At 39.4% G+C, this 13,588-nt stretch overlaps 1 protein-coding gene across 10 annotated transcripts in view; it reads left to right on the top strand.

The window, feature by feature from the left end:
- The window catches only part of ablim2 (actin binding LIM protein family, member 2), a 145,017-nt gene that overhangs the window by 79,687 nt on the left and 51,742 nt on the right, over positions 1–13,588 (top strand). For all 10 annotated transcript variants that reach the window (XM_041779471.1, XM_041779474.1, XM_041779470.1 and 7 more), the window contains exons 3-5: positions 9,028–9,211; positions 12,211–12,323; positions 12,594–12,720. In XM_041779471.1, coding sequence (XP_041635405.1) covers positions 9,028–9,211; positions 12,211–12,323; positions 12,594–12,720 — 424 coding nt within the window. The remainder of the gene's footprint in view (positions 1–9,027; positions 9,212–12,210; positions 12,324–12,593; positions 12,721–13,588) is intronic.

The following is a 13,588-nucleotide window of genomic DNA, read 5'->3' as shown; positions in this document are numbered from 1 at the left end:
GTCTGGCAGTCAGATGGTTGACTCTGGGTTTGGCTTATGCCTGGGAATGACTTGGTATGAGGCTGTTTTTTTAGGGTTAGGACTAGGCCCTTTATCTCCAGTGAAGGCCTGTCTTAATGCTTCAGCAAGCCCAGACATTTTGGACAATACTATGCTATGCAACTTTGTGGCAACAGTTTGGGGAAGGCCCTTTATTATTCCAACATGACTGTGCCCCAGTGCACAAAGCAAGGACTTTGAAGAGCCCTGACCTCAACCCCATCTAGCACCTTTGGGACGAACTGGAATGGAGATTGTGCGCCAGGCTTTCTCATCCAACATCAGTACTTGACCTCATAAATGTTCAGCAGAATGAATGGGCACAAATTCCCACAGAAACAAGAATAGTTGTGGCTGTTGTAGCAGCAAAAGGGGGGCAACTCCATATATAAGGAGATGTATTTGAATACAATGTCATTACAGTACCTGCTTGTGTATGCACTAAGCCATTCATTTTCTGGTAGTAATGTCTCTGCTACATTTTGATGCCTGAAGGTACAAACACATCTTAGTTGCTACTAGTGTGATACCCAGCTCTCATTTCAGCAACATCACTTGAATCCTTCCACACCGCTGACTCCACTCCTTTTATCCCTTGGACTTTGTTTTTACACGAGTTAAACAGTCTTGACATATTTTATTTACAAATCACGACAGGGCAGATTCGCTGCACATCCGTCCATTCAAGCGTGTAACTCCGGCGGTTGCTGTACTAAAGCGAAAGAAGGACAGACTTGACTCTGTGATCCTGCAGTGCGGAGGAAGCAGATTGAACAGAATTCCTCTGAGAGCTTTTTGAGTACATTCACATTATGTAAGTGTCTTCACAGTGCTCTGATAAGCCTTCAGAGATGGAAGTAATCAGTTTTCCTGTGAAGTAATCGGCCTTTCAGCCTTGGAAAATGTTGTAATCGAGTTCCTTCTGCAGGGCAACCTTTACACCTTCTTTTTACTGGCAGCCCACTCTTCCTATTAGCACTGTTTTACCTAGAAAAGAGCCGGAGTAACGCTTTATTTGTTTTTCTCTGTTCTTTAGTTTCTCATACGTGCTACTGGGTTGTCATGAGTCTTCCCGCTCTCACACAGCGATATTTTCACAAACATGACCTGGGTTCAGAAAGTCAACCCCTCCTCTGATTCCTGGAAGTTTTATCCTCCTCCAGGCGTATATCCTGACACATGCTGTTCTCCACAGCTTAATCTCAGGACAAAACGAGTAATTAGCTGCATCATGATCTCACCCACCGACCAAAGAGCATGTGCAGAGTGGATATACACACACCCTCTGTTGTCATAGCGACGGGATGGTTTCTAAATGATGACATCTCTGTTTGAGCACAACATTCAGTTAGAGTCTGAGAGGGGTTCAAGCTTCTCCCAGGTTCTTCCAGGCCTGTACCAGGGTTATGCCCCATCTCTCCAGGTATTCTCCCAGCTGACCCCTCCACATCTGGCTGCATTTATTTATATTTCTGAACACCCATGGATGCAGCTTGATTCAAATAGAAGGTGCTAACTGGCATTGAAAACACTGAATTGCAATGCTTTTCTGTTAACAACTGGAACTGCAAGCACAAACAATGATGCATATCAGCTCTGATTCCAGTTAGCTTCATTCCCCTCTGGACAACTATCGAGTAACTGACGTCCACATCTGGCTGTGCGTCATCTCTTCGACCTCTCCCTGCCTTTTAACACGGCCCATCAATGATGTATGAGGGAGTGATGGGGAGATGATAAAGAAAGGGAAAGGAGGAGGCAGCTTTGACAATTTCCTTCGGCACTAAGAGATCCAAAAGAAAGAGCACATTTCTCCTTATTACTGCACTCAGAATCTCTCTCTGTGATCTATATTACAGGTTAGTCAGTCAGTAACTCTCTTCTGCAGAAGAGCGAATCCTAAAATGCTTTGGTTTGCTATCACTGCTAAAAGAGTGCGATGCTCTCTGGTTGTGTTAGCTCCATAAATGATAAATGGGCTCCACCGTGAGCTCTACAGACTCTGCTGCTGAGCTGCTTAAGTAACTGAGTTATAATACAGTAAGAAGAGGAGTCTGAGTGCCAACCGGCAGCTCCTGTATAAATATTCAGGGATTGTAAAACGAGCTGACAGTAAGTTGTTCTCAGGCGTCTGGGCGAGGATTCCTGTCTCCAGATCTTCAACGTCTCGTATCACAACCTAAGAAAGCAACAGAGTTTAATCTTTTTAAACTCATCTCCTATCATTTACAAAAGTTATACGTATAAAGTAACCTGAAACACATCCAGTCAGATCCTACGGGAACATTTTTGCATCCTTTAAAAGTATTTTTGTCAAATCAAGACAGTTACAAGTCTATTTTTGTTGCAAAATCATGGCTTAGATTGCTGAGTCAAAAGATTAGTCTGAACTCATGTCAGTCAAGACTTAAGTGAGTAAAAATGCCATTTTAGACCAATGTCAAGTGGTATTTCAGGTCTAAATCAAATCACAAGTCCAACAGAATTGCAAGTCTTGGGGAACTGAGACTTAAGTCAAGTCTGGTGTAAATACTCTTAAAGGGATACTTCAACATTTTGGCAAATTCGCCCATTGCCATAATTCCTATAGTCTTAGTAATAGGTTTGTTTCTTTTACTTGTCGGTGCAAGCCGTTTCTAGATCTGGGGGGACCATTAAACCAGCTGCACAGCTAATGCTATGCTAGCAGACGGAATTTTTGCTTTCCCTCATCAAAATCATCAAATACACGATCCAACAACTCCAAAATGCTCTCGTGGACAAATTGTGACCTGTACATTCACCACGCTATGAAATAATCATGGAACATTACGAGACGGAGATGTTTTAAAGTTAAATGCAAAGCTGGAACTACACTCCAGACATGGCTGCTGCACTGATGACTGCACTCAAGAAATAGTTCAGAGTATTTGCTTCATGTCTCGTAATGTTACATAATTATACGTTATTATTTTATAGCATGGTGAATGTGCAGGTCACAACTTGTCCACTTGTGTATTTGATGAGTTTGATGAGGGAAAGCAAAAATTCCGTCTGCTAACATAGCGTTAGCGGTGCAGCTGGTTTAATGGTCCCCCCAGATCTAGAAACAGCTTGCACCAACAACTAAAGGAAACGAACCTATTACTAAGACTACAGGAAATATGGCAATGGGCGAATTTGCCAAAATGTTGAAGTATCCCTTTAAGTAATTATTGACAAGTTCCAAAGAAACCTGATGTCTGGTATCAGATCTCAGTTGCCTGCCTCTTACCATGGCTTAGTGTAGTGTGCCACTTTAACTGCTTTTCTCCCTCATGTTGTCAAATCCATCCTTTGCAAAGAAACTGATATAGAGCAGATAGACCTTATAGTTCTGCTTAGATAGAGATGACAACTCACTCCAAGATGCAAAGTTGCAAGGAAGTCCTGATGTGTCGTTAAGCTGGCTGCTTTTGTTCTAAACAGGAAGTGGCTCCTGTTTGACAGATGGTTTCCTTTGCATACATTCTTGTTGTTGTCTTAAAGACATAAAGGCAATGGTGCCGATGACGACGAGTCATTGGGGAGCTGGAAAACCAGCTGGTATTGCTGAGCTGAGACAATCAGGCTCTCTAAATGAGCCTCAATTCCCATTACTCCGAGCGAGGCAGAACTTGCAAAGCAGTTGTGTCCACCACCAATCCAGTCTGGATGAAGACATCCTAGACAACCTCTGTATGCAGTCTGAGATATCAGACATTAAAGCATTCACAGGACACTCTGAGGTGGATCCCCACAAAGCGTTACAGATTACTGCTTGTTATCCAGACACCTTAAACTGGTCTAAATCCCTCATTATGCACTGCATGAACGGGATCTTCAGGTCTTCAAGTCATCAGGGATGAATCTAGAAGGAAGTTTTTAGAGAGGTGCACCCCCACACTGATTAGGTCTCGTCATGTCCTCAAACCAACAAGCCAGTAGTATGTAAGTCTGGAGGTTGTTGCACACTGAAACTAAGGATTTGGGGCTTAATTTTTTGATGTTTTTCTTCATTTGAGGATGGTTTATTGTTTCATTTCCTTCTTAAGAAAAGGAAACTAAACACTGAGCTCATCCATGCCTGACAGACCCATACATATCTTAAGTGTATTTGCACAAGCTTGTGAGTCACAGTGCTATGCCAAGTATTTATAAGCCCATTAAAGAGACGCAGCATGTTTCAGTTGAGTCTTTCTTTGTGTGGTTGGGGGTACCAGTTTTTAACCTTTACCTGTTTAATTTCATGGTTGATATAAGGGGTCATCCAGTGTTGCTTTTTCATGGCCAATACTGATACCAGTAATTAGCAGAGACCAGTAACTGATAATTGGAGCCAATATGCATTAATTGTTACAAACGTTAACACAAATAAAGCTGGATAATCAAAAAAATTAGGAAAATGAGTTCTAGCACTAGTGATTATTGGCGCTAGCTCTGCTGACTTGAGACAAGTTTAGCCATCTGCTTGCTGTGTCAGTGCCACTTAGGCTTCACTTTTGATTGGTCATTACTCATCGACATCTAGCGTTGTGTTGTTGTTGGACATACTGTGAGACTGGCATACCTCACAATGGAGCCAAAGAACAGGGTTTTTAGTTGATTAATTTTATTGATGATTGGTAAAATAAAATGCTGACACAGATATTTGCTCCAATAATTTGTCCAGCCCTAAATGAAATCTGCAGAAAAGGCTCAACACGGCAAAGTTTAAGAGTGAGAGAGAGAAAGGGAGCTGCAGCCACTGCTCTAAATAGCCTAACAATTCAAAATGACCTGGACAGAAGCAAAAATAATCACAAAAAATGCAGAAAATCAAACCTGTTCTAAAAGTAAAGAGAGGTTGATGTTTGGAGTCAGTGTGCAAGAATGTTTGAAAAATGTAATGCTTTTATTTATTAAACATTTGGCTACTTCGGTTTAAAAAGATAACATGCAAAGGCATTTAAAGCTCAAGATTTGGACTCAAATCCAGTTTTATTTAACTCTGGGGTTAAGGGTATAAGTGTTTCTTTTTTTTTTTTTTTTTTTTTTTTTTTGACTACTTTTGATTTTACTTTTGTATTTTTCCTCAAGAACTGCTTACCTTGCCTTATTTGGTACAGTTTTTTTCAGCACAACCTTGCATGTATGGCTTTACAGTTTTTTTTTCATTTAGACATGCTATATTAACACATTGGACCTAAAATCACATAAGAAACATTTTTTTTAATGTGAAAACAACAAACATGTTTAATAAACTTAGAATGCAATTATAAATTTTAAAACGTAGGTAGAAGGTTAAATACAACATTCAGGAAAAATCATGGCTTTCAAATACAATTTAAAAACTGGAATATAGTTTGAAAGCAGCAGTTTTGACACAAGTTGAAACAGAGAGGCCGTGTCTTACATGTCTTGGATGGGTTGACGTGTCCGTAGACTCTAGAGGGTTAAGGGTTTATGACGAGCGGTGTAATGTTACTAATGTATTTGTGGAACTTAGAATGCAAGAGCTTGCATTCATTTTTTGTTTTTCAAAACCAAAATATTCTCAGTATTGATTGCCTAGTACTTATGTTCTTATTGGCACAGTATCAAAACAGGTATTTATACTGTTTGCTTTAAACTGTTGTCATATCAAAGTTTAAATTCTGATTTTACAACGACATTTGTGTTGGTGGGACTATTAGACCACTGTGTTGCCCACCTGAAGAACTACTCTAGTCTGGTGGTGGTGTTATTAAAAGTCTTCCATGTAATGCCAAAAAATCAAATTCATCACTGTTGAGTATCTGCTGGTGTTTACTCCATCATCCCACAGTCCTTTCTCATTGTGGATGAGTTGTCAGTCGTGTAAAGCGGATGCAAGAGAGCTGGTAGCAGCTGTTGGAAAATATGCCGACCACTTCCTGAGAAAACATTCCTCCTCGTATTGTTGTGGGTGTTTCATTAGTGTGTTCTAACTGCTGGGGAAGCCTGATAAAAAAGTGAAACTGAGTAAATACACAAAGGTTTTCCAGCGTATCAGTCAAAGTATTAACATAGGGATTAGAGGCTGGGAGAGTTGGATTGTTGCATAACCAGTTGGAAAAATTGGATGTTTCAGTATTAGTTTAAAAGAAAACATCAGAACATCATAAAGCTGGCTCCTTCTTCAACATGAGTGAAGAGTATGTCAGTAGATGTCCTCCTATTTTAACTCCTCTAATCCCTGATTGCATAAGCTTTATCTCATGTGTACATTCAGCAGTTGTGCAACTTTCCAGCAAAAATGCCTCAATAAATACGAAAAGAGGAACGCTACATGCTCAGTTTGTTGGATTTTTGCTTCAATAATAGTTTTTAAATTAGTACAGGGAGTACATTCAATGACGGAATTTTTCCATTAACTTAGTTTCAGCAAAGGAAATTGCTGTGCAATGGCGCGTTGACTTTTTCTCATCTATTGGCTGAGTGGTGTTATAACTGCTGTATCATATTTTTGATGCAGTTGTCGATTATTTTGTTGTTTGTTGTCAGCAGTCAGAAACAGACAAAAGAAGAACTCACAAATTTGAAAATGGTCATTTTCAGCATTTTTGAAAGAAAGTCTGAGAAAAACGTTTATTTTACCATCAAATAGCCTGCAGGGTTTCTATGGCAACAGAATCAGCATAGCTCCATTGGTCTTCCTTTTACCAGATTGAATAAAAGTGTGGTGAGCATGCTTTAAGACAGCTCTGGATGTTTTCAGAGTTTCTCAGTATTGGTCAAAGGAATTTTGAATTTGGTTACAGGGACTGGTCAACCAGAAGTCCATTCATTCCTGTGAGAATTCCTGTGATAACCAGAATGCGTCTTTAGTATGTTTAAAGACAAAAGTGCTCAACCGCTTGACCATTACACCAACAGGGACTGTAATGACTCCTCGTGGAAGGCTTTCCACAAGATTTTGGAGTGTTTCAGTGGAAATTTCTGTCCATTTATTTATAAGGTCAGGCACTGAAGTTGGACTAGAAGCCTTGGCTCACAGTCTCTGTTCCAGTTCATCCCAAAGGTGCTCGATGGCGTTGAGGTGAAGGCTCTGGTGTGAGCCAGTCAAGTTCTTCCACACTGATCTCATCAAACCATGTCTTTATAGTCCTTGCTTTGTGCACTGGGGCACAGTCATGTTGGAATAGAAAATGGCCTTCCCCAAACTGTTGGAAGAACAGCATTGTCCATTTGGCACAGTCAGTAACGTTAAGTTTTCCTGGCGTCCACCAAACTCTCCCATCTTACCACCGAACAGAGACGTGGGATTTATCAGTGCTTTACAACATTCCATCTGATGCTCGGCATTGGACTTGGTGATGTGAGGCTTGCACTCAGGTACTTAGCCATAGAAAACCATTCTCCAGATTTTACTGGTGTATACAGTATTACTGCCAGGTAATTATACAAGCACTTCTTGGCGTGCACGCATAAAACACAACGAGAGGAGTGTGTGCCCTTTACAGCGTTTGTCCCTTTAAAGCCAGGGGTGCATGTCTAACAGTTTGACTTTAGAGTAGACCGTACTGTCGCGTGTATCTGTGCGCTGGTATATATGTGTGCGTTTGTCTTTTGCAAAACTGTACCGACATCATTAACAGGAGTTCAGTTGTCACTTCTAAAGCATCTTCATGCTGGTGAAAAAAAAGGGAAAAAAAAACATTTTCTTGAGGAATTTTTCTAAATGTGCGCTTATTACACAGCAGCACTATAATAAAAGAAATACTGTGGCTGTTTAATTCCCTGGGATACAGTTTTACCACTCATATTACCACCCATTCCTTTTTACCCATCCAGAGATCTGCAACCCAGAGACTAGTTTTAGATTTATTTTTAGGTTTTATCTTTTTAAAAAAATGATTAGTATTTTTTTCTAATTCAAGTGGAGAGATTGAAGATCACAGAGCAGGTTATTCAACTGGGACAATCCCAACAAAAAGAGACTTTTTGTGTTTTTTTTAGCATGTTGTCCTCTCAGACACTTTATGTTGTACATTTTTAGTTGTCAAAACTGCTTAATTATAGCCAGTGAAGTGTGCTTGTCATTGACTTTCACTGAAGATGGCATACATCTTTCACAGGAGGAGATCAATAATGGCATCCATATCAGTAAAGTCTAACAATCCTCATCCCTCCTCTTATCTTATTTAGTGATCTTTTCTACACTCATTCAGTATCCTAAAATCAAAAAAGTACAACAAATCACCTGCTTTTTCTCCTCATATATTCTCACATGTCTGTGAGGACGTATATCAGCCGTATGTCTATCTGTGTATCTGGGAAGCACATGTTACGTTGTGTGATCTCACCAGTGTGTTTTAGCTCGTACCTTCACACATGGCTGTGAGTGTGAAACACTCTGGTGTGTGGATGGGTGTGTAAAGTTCAGTGGGTAGTCCCGGGGTATAACACCAACCAGGGAAAACATTCCCTCATTTATCTTTCCTGTCGTTTCCTCACAGAGAAAGAATGGAGGGAAGAGAAGCGGGGCTATTGTTTTTGCTAAAAGAGAGGAAAAGTAGAGCCAGTTTTCTCCCCCTGAGGGTGTGGCTGCTCAGTGATGTCAAGCCGTTGCCATGGTTACAGTGTAATCATTGTTGTGTGTATGAGAGGAGAGGGTGATTTGGAGTTCCTGTTATTAGAAATAGACACAGTCCAGTCTTCACACAAACAGCATGGTGTTATTTGTTCTTTATAAAAACATGGAGACGAGTCAGACCGGCTCTGCTCAGCACTAAACCTCTTCTTCTTTTACTGCCTCTCAAACAAGCGTCTATTAATAGGTATGGGATGTATATTTATGGAAGTGTTAACAGCTTAACAATAGCTTCATCTAAGGGTTTAATTGCTGCATCTCATCATACAGAGCCTAGTCAGAGTGAAATGGATATAAAACACGTTTAATAGTGAATTTCAAAGTGTTTTTTTAGTCTTTGATTTTATGTAATTCTTTCTCTTCCTCTTGTCCCACTCCTTTCTCTCCTCTTCCTGCAGTGTGTGGCGTCGAGCTGGCTCAGGGAGGCTTCTTTGTGCGGCAGGGTGAATACATCTGTACTCTGGACTACCAGAGACTGTACGGCACTCGCTGCTTCAGCTGCCAGGATTTCATCGAGGGGGAGGTGGTGTCCGCTCTGGGGAAGACCTACCACCCCCGCTGCTTCGTCTGCGCCTCCTGCAAGTAAGATACGAGCCAGGGTGTGGGCTGGAAAATAAAATCAGGTTCATGTAGGATATCAATTTTTTATTTAACCTTTATTCAACCAAGAAAACTCTGTTAGAATTTAAAATGTACTTTCAAGAGTGTCCTGGCCTAGACGGTAGCAGCACAGGTGATAAAGTTTCTGACAGACAATGAGCAGCAATACATACATGAGTGATAAAAACACAATTCCAAAAATGTTGGGGCGCTGTGTACAATGTCAATAAAAATGGAATGCAGTGATTCCCAAATCTCATGAGCCCATATTTTATTCACAATAGAGCATATTTACAGTTGTGTAGTGTCCCCTCTTCTTTTTGGAGTTTTGGGAGAGGAATGTTGTCCCATTCTATCTGATGTAGGATTCTAGCTATGTTTTCTATTGGTGAAAGGTCTGGATTGCAGTCTGACCAATTCAGAACCCGGATTCTTCTATTGTGAAGCCATGCTGTTGTGATGGATGTGGTATGAGGTTTTGCATTGTCTTGTTGAAATAGACGATGTCTAGATGGGACACATGCTACTCAAAAACCTCTATTTTGTTTTCAACATTGATAGTTCCTTTCCAGGTGTTTAAGCTGCCCACGCCATAGGCGCTATTGCAATCAGCATTATCACAAACCACACCATCAGAGATGCAGGCTTTAGAACTGATAACAAGTTGGATGGTTGCTCTCCTCTTCAGTCCACAGGTTTCCATAAACCTTCAACTGTCATTTTGTGGACGGCACGGCTCACTTTGTTGACAGAAAGTGTTCCTGATCCCATGCAGTGATTTCCAGTACAGAATCATGCCTGTTTTAATGGAGGGCCGACTGAGAGCCCCAAGATTACTGGCATTCAATATTGACCTTCAGCCTTGTCCATGCTCACAGAGATTCCTCAACATTCTCTGAATCTTTTGATGGTATTATTGACTGTAGATGGTGGGATATACAAAGTCTTGCTCTTTTACATGAGGAACACTTTTCCGAAATTTAGACACAGTTTTTCACAATTTTCTAAGACGCTTCTTTTACATCCAGTCATGTTACTAACCTGTTGTCAGTTAACATAATAAGCGTTATTATAGTTAACTAAAACTAACTAAATAACTAAAACTAAAATTCAGAAATCATTGTAGTTAACTGAAACTAAATAAAAACTAAGTTTAGCCAAAACAAAAACAACTAACTAAAACTGTATCATGCACTTACAAAACTAACTCACATGACATTAAAATAAAGACAAAATATCAATAGTTTTAGTCTTTGATACAGCCGTACTGACTGGCACCTACAGCCAAGTCTGGGAGTGTAAAACTGCCTAATTTGATTGGTTAAGAAATCACACAGTGGCAGTTTTGTCTGGAGTTTTATTAAAACATCATCTTGAAATAAATAACCTGATAAGTGAAGAGTAGCCTGTTAGAAAATGTTTTTAAAAATATATGATGTTCACTCAGCCCCAACATCTATCTGCAAAAAGCTAAAAAAAACTAAGCATTTTTGCAAAATAAAAACTAAACTAACAAACAAACAGAAAAAAACGAATTAAAACTAAACTGAAATTAAACACAGAAAGTGAAAACAAAATTAAAAAAAAAAAACTAATGAAAAAATCCAAAACTTTGATAACCTTGGTTATGAGCTGCACTAGTACCATTGGCTTTTCTAGTCTTTTGCCCTGTCCCTACTTTTTTGAGATGCAAACAAATTCAACATGAGCTAACGTTTTTCATGAAATGGTAAAATGTTTAAGTTTCAACATCTTTGATAAGTTGTTGTCAATAAAATAAAACATAGTATTATGATTTTATTTTACATTACGCCCCAACTTTTTTGAAACTGAGGATGTAGAAAACTGAGGATATCAAAAAATATGCAACATCTATTGTGAATAAAATCTTGGTTCATGAGAGTTGAGAGTCATTGCATTGTTTTATTTATAATTTACCCAGCACCCCAACTTTTTTGGTATTTGGGGGTGTAAGAAGTTACAGCTATTCTTACTATTCCTAACTACGATAAAGTTTACACTCCACCAACATTTAAGGTGTTGCACCAGGTTTCATCTAAACGTCTCGGTGTTAGAGAGGAGTAGAAATGTGTTTTATTGCAGTGTAGTTACACACAGTCATCTGTAGTTGGTGCCAAAGCACACCAAACTTAATTCCCGCAAGCTGTTGCTTTAAACCAGGCAAAAATCTTGTGGATACGCCCCTAAATGTTTAAGTTAAAGGGGAACATTTAATTCCTGTTTTAGTCAGTCTGTGTAGGATAATAGCCCACTGTTGATCATAAAGGAATGCCATTTTGTTTATGTGTGTGGTGATGTTGGGGTGACTGACCAGTGTGTTATTTCTCTGGCCCCATTACAGTAATGGGAGCCTCTTTCAGGCAGGCATTGCAATCAGAGCTGACACTTAGCTCGTTCCCACAGAGAGTGTTAGATGCCTTTTGAACGTGGTGCACGTTTCCTGTGTCTCTGCTAGTGTTGGTAACGGTGTGATCCCTTCACTGAAGCTGGGATCAAAATGTTCCAGTGTGGCATTTGAGGATTGGTAACGTGATCATCCACTCATTTTTCTCCTCTAATAACAAATGTCTCTTCAGTGGTGGCAAACAGACGTGCTCATTGTGCTGGAAATAAATATAGATCAGAGAGAAAGAGCTGCTTCAGATGAGACTTCAGACAGTTGCAGAGCTTTATTGATCATTTGTAATCAATCTGGAGTTATCCCACTCTGTCTGGGTCTCTATTTCTGTAAGTCTACATGTGTTTACATGTAAATGTCTACCAAGTGTTCCTATTTTGTAACTAGCAAAGCTTGGAAAGGATGTCTTCTAAGAGTATTTTTCACCCTGCCTTTAAAATCTGCCTGTCTGCTGATGTTCTTTGTCTTGTTTCAGAGCCAAACAACTCTTTGTCAGCTCTTAGATGCACAAACATTACCCTTACTTTATCTGTTATTCTATCTTCTCTGTGTTTGTTTGCAGACAGCCATTTCCAGCTGGAGACAGAGTGACTTTTAACGGGAAGGAGTGCATCTGCCAAAAGTGTACCCAGCCTCTCCCTGCCAACAGTCCTGCACCCATCCAGGCTGTGCACAGTCAGTACTTTATTTATGTCAGCATAAAGCACAAATCACACTCCATGCACTAGGCTGGTTATGATTTGTTACACTGTTCGTTATAATTTCTGCCCCCACCCTTAAATCGGCACTCTTTTAAATTGTCTGAAGTCACGGCCCTTGTTCAGAAAACCAGAATGTTCTTTGACTTCTTCTGCTAAATCAATGCACAGAGAAGTTCTCAGCCCTGGAAGTTAACTTTGATATTATTTCTCATTAAATTGCCCCCCGTGTCTTTGTGCTCTGCAGACTGCTGCGGCTGTGGGAAGGAGTTTAAGAACGAACAGTCTCTGGTAGCGCTGGACAAACACTGGCACCTGGGCTGCTTTAAATGCAAAGTCTGCAACAAGGTGCTCAACGCCGAGTACATCAGCAAGTGAGTCACACTGGATTAGGGAAAAACGCTGCTCTGTTCGTATTCCTATCCTATACTACCTTTATGGCAAATCGTTCTTCATTTTAAACAGTTATTATCAGACAGCTTGGGCAGAGAAATTTGAACACATAAAGAGTGCCGAAGTCATTTTGTGACCTTTTTTTTTTTTTTTTTTTTTGAAGATTTTGACTGTGTTAATGTTAACGACATACATTTTGGAGTGTCTTTTTTCAAATTTTTTTTGAAATTTTAACATCAGAACCTGTCACCGGTCAATAAGCTCCATAGACTTTTTATATATATTCAGTCTGTTGGTAACCAAAAATGCCCCATTGAAACTACATTTTTTAAAACTCAATCTTAAAAGGAAAAATACATTAAAATCAAAGTTGTTGCTCATTAGTAACACTAAAGGCTGTGGTAATCCCCTTCAAGAATGTCCAATTTGCATGGAAGATGAAAAATATTTCATTTATTTGTGTTTTTTGCGTCAGGTTGTTTTGCACTAAACTGGCACTGAAAGGAATAGATTTCCAATTTAAAACAGAAAATAATAAAAAGAATTGATATTTATGATTTTGGTTTTTAAAAAAAATGCAAAAAATGTGGAAAAAAAGCTTAATGTTCAGCATTTTCATTGCTATTTATGTTTGGCATTTGTTTTTGGTCACAAAGTCAGATTTTAACAGTTTATTCAAATCTTAAAATTGAGAAAGTAAAAACAATTATGCACAAAAAATAAAGTTTTGGCTCATTATTAACAAACCAAAGGCTGTGATAAACCCCTTCTAAAAAAAAAAACAATTAGCATGTAGAATATGAAAAATTTTCCTTTCATGTGTTTTTTTTTTACATTACAAATAAGATT

The sequence above is a fragment of the Cheilinus undulatus genome, linkage group 22 (genome assembly GCF_018320785.1).
Source record: "Cheilinus undulatus linkage group 22, ASM1832078v1, whole genome shotgun sequence".
Taxonomy (NCBI): domain Eukaryota; kingdom Metazoa; phylum Chordata; class Actinopteri; order Labriformes; family Labridae; genus Cheilinus; species Cheilinus undulatus.
This window is presented reverse-complemented; position numbering and strand designations above follow the sequence as displayed.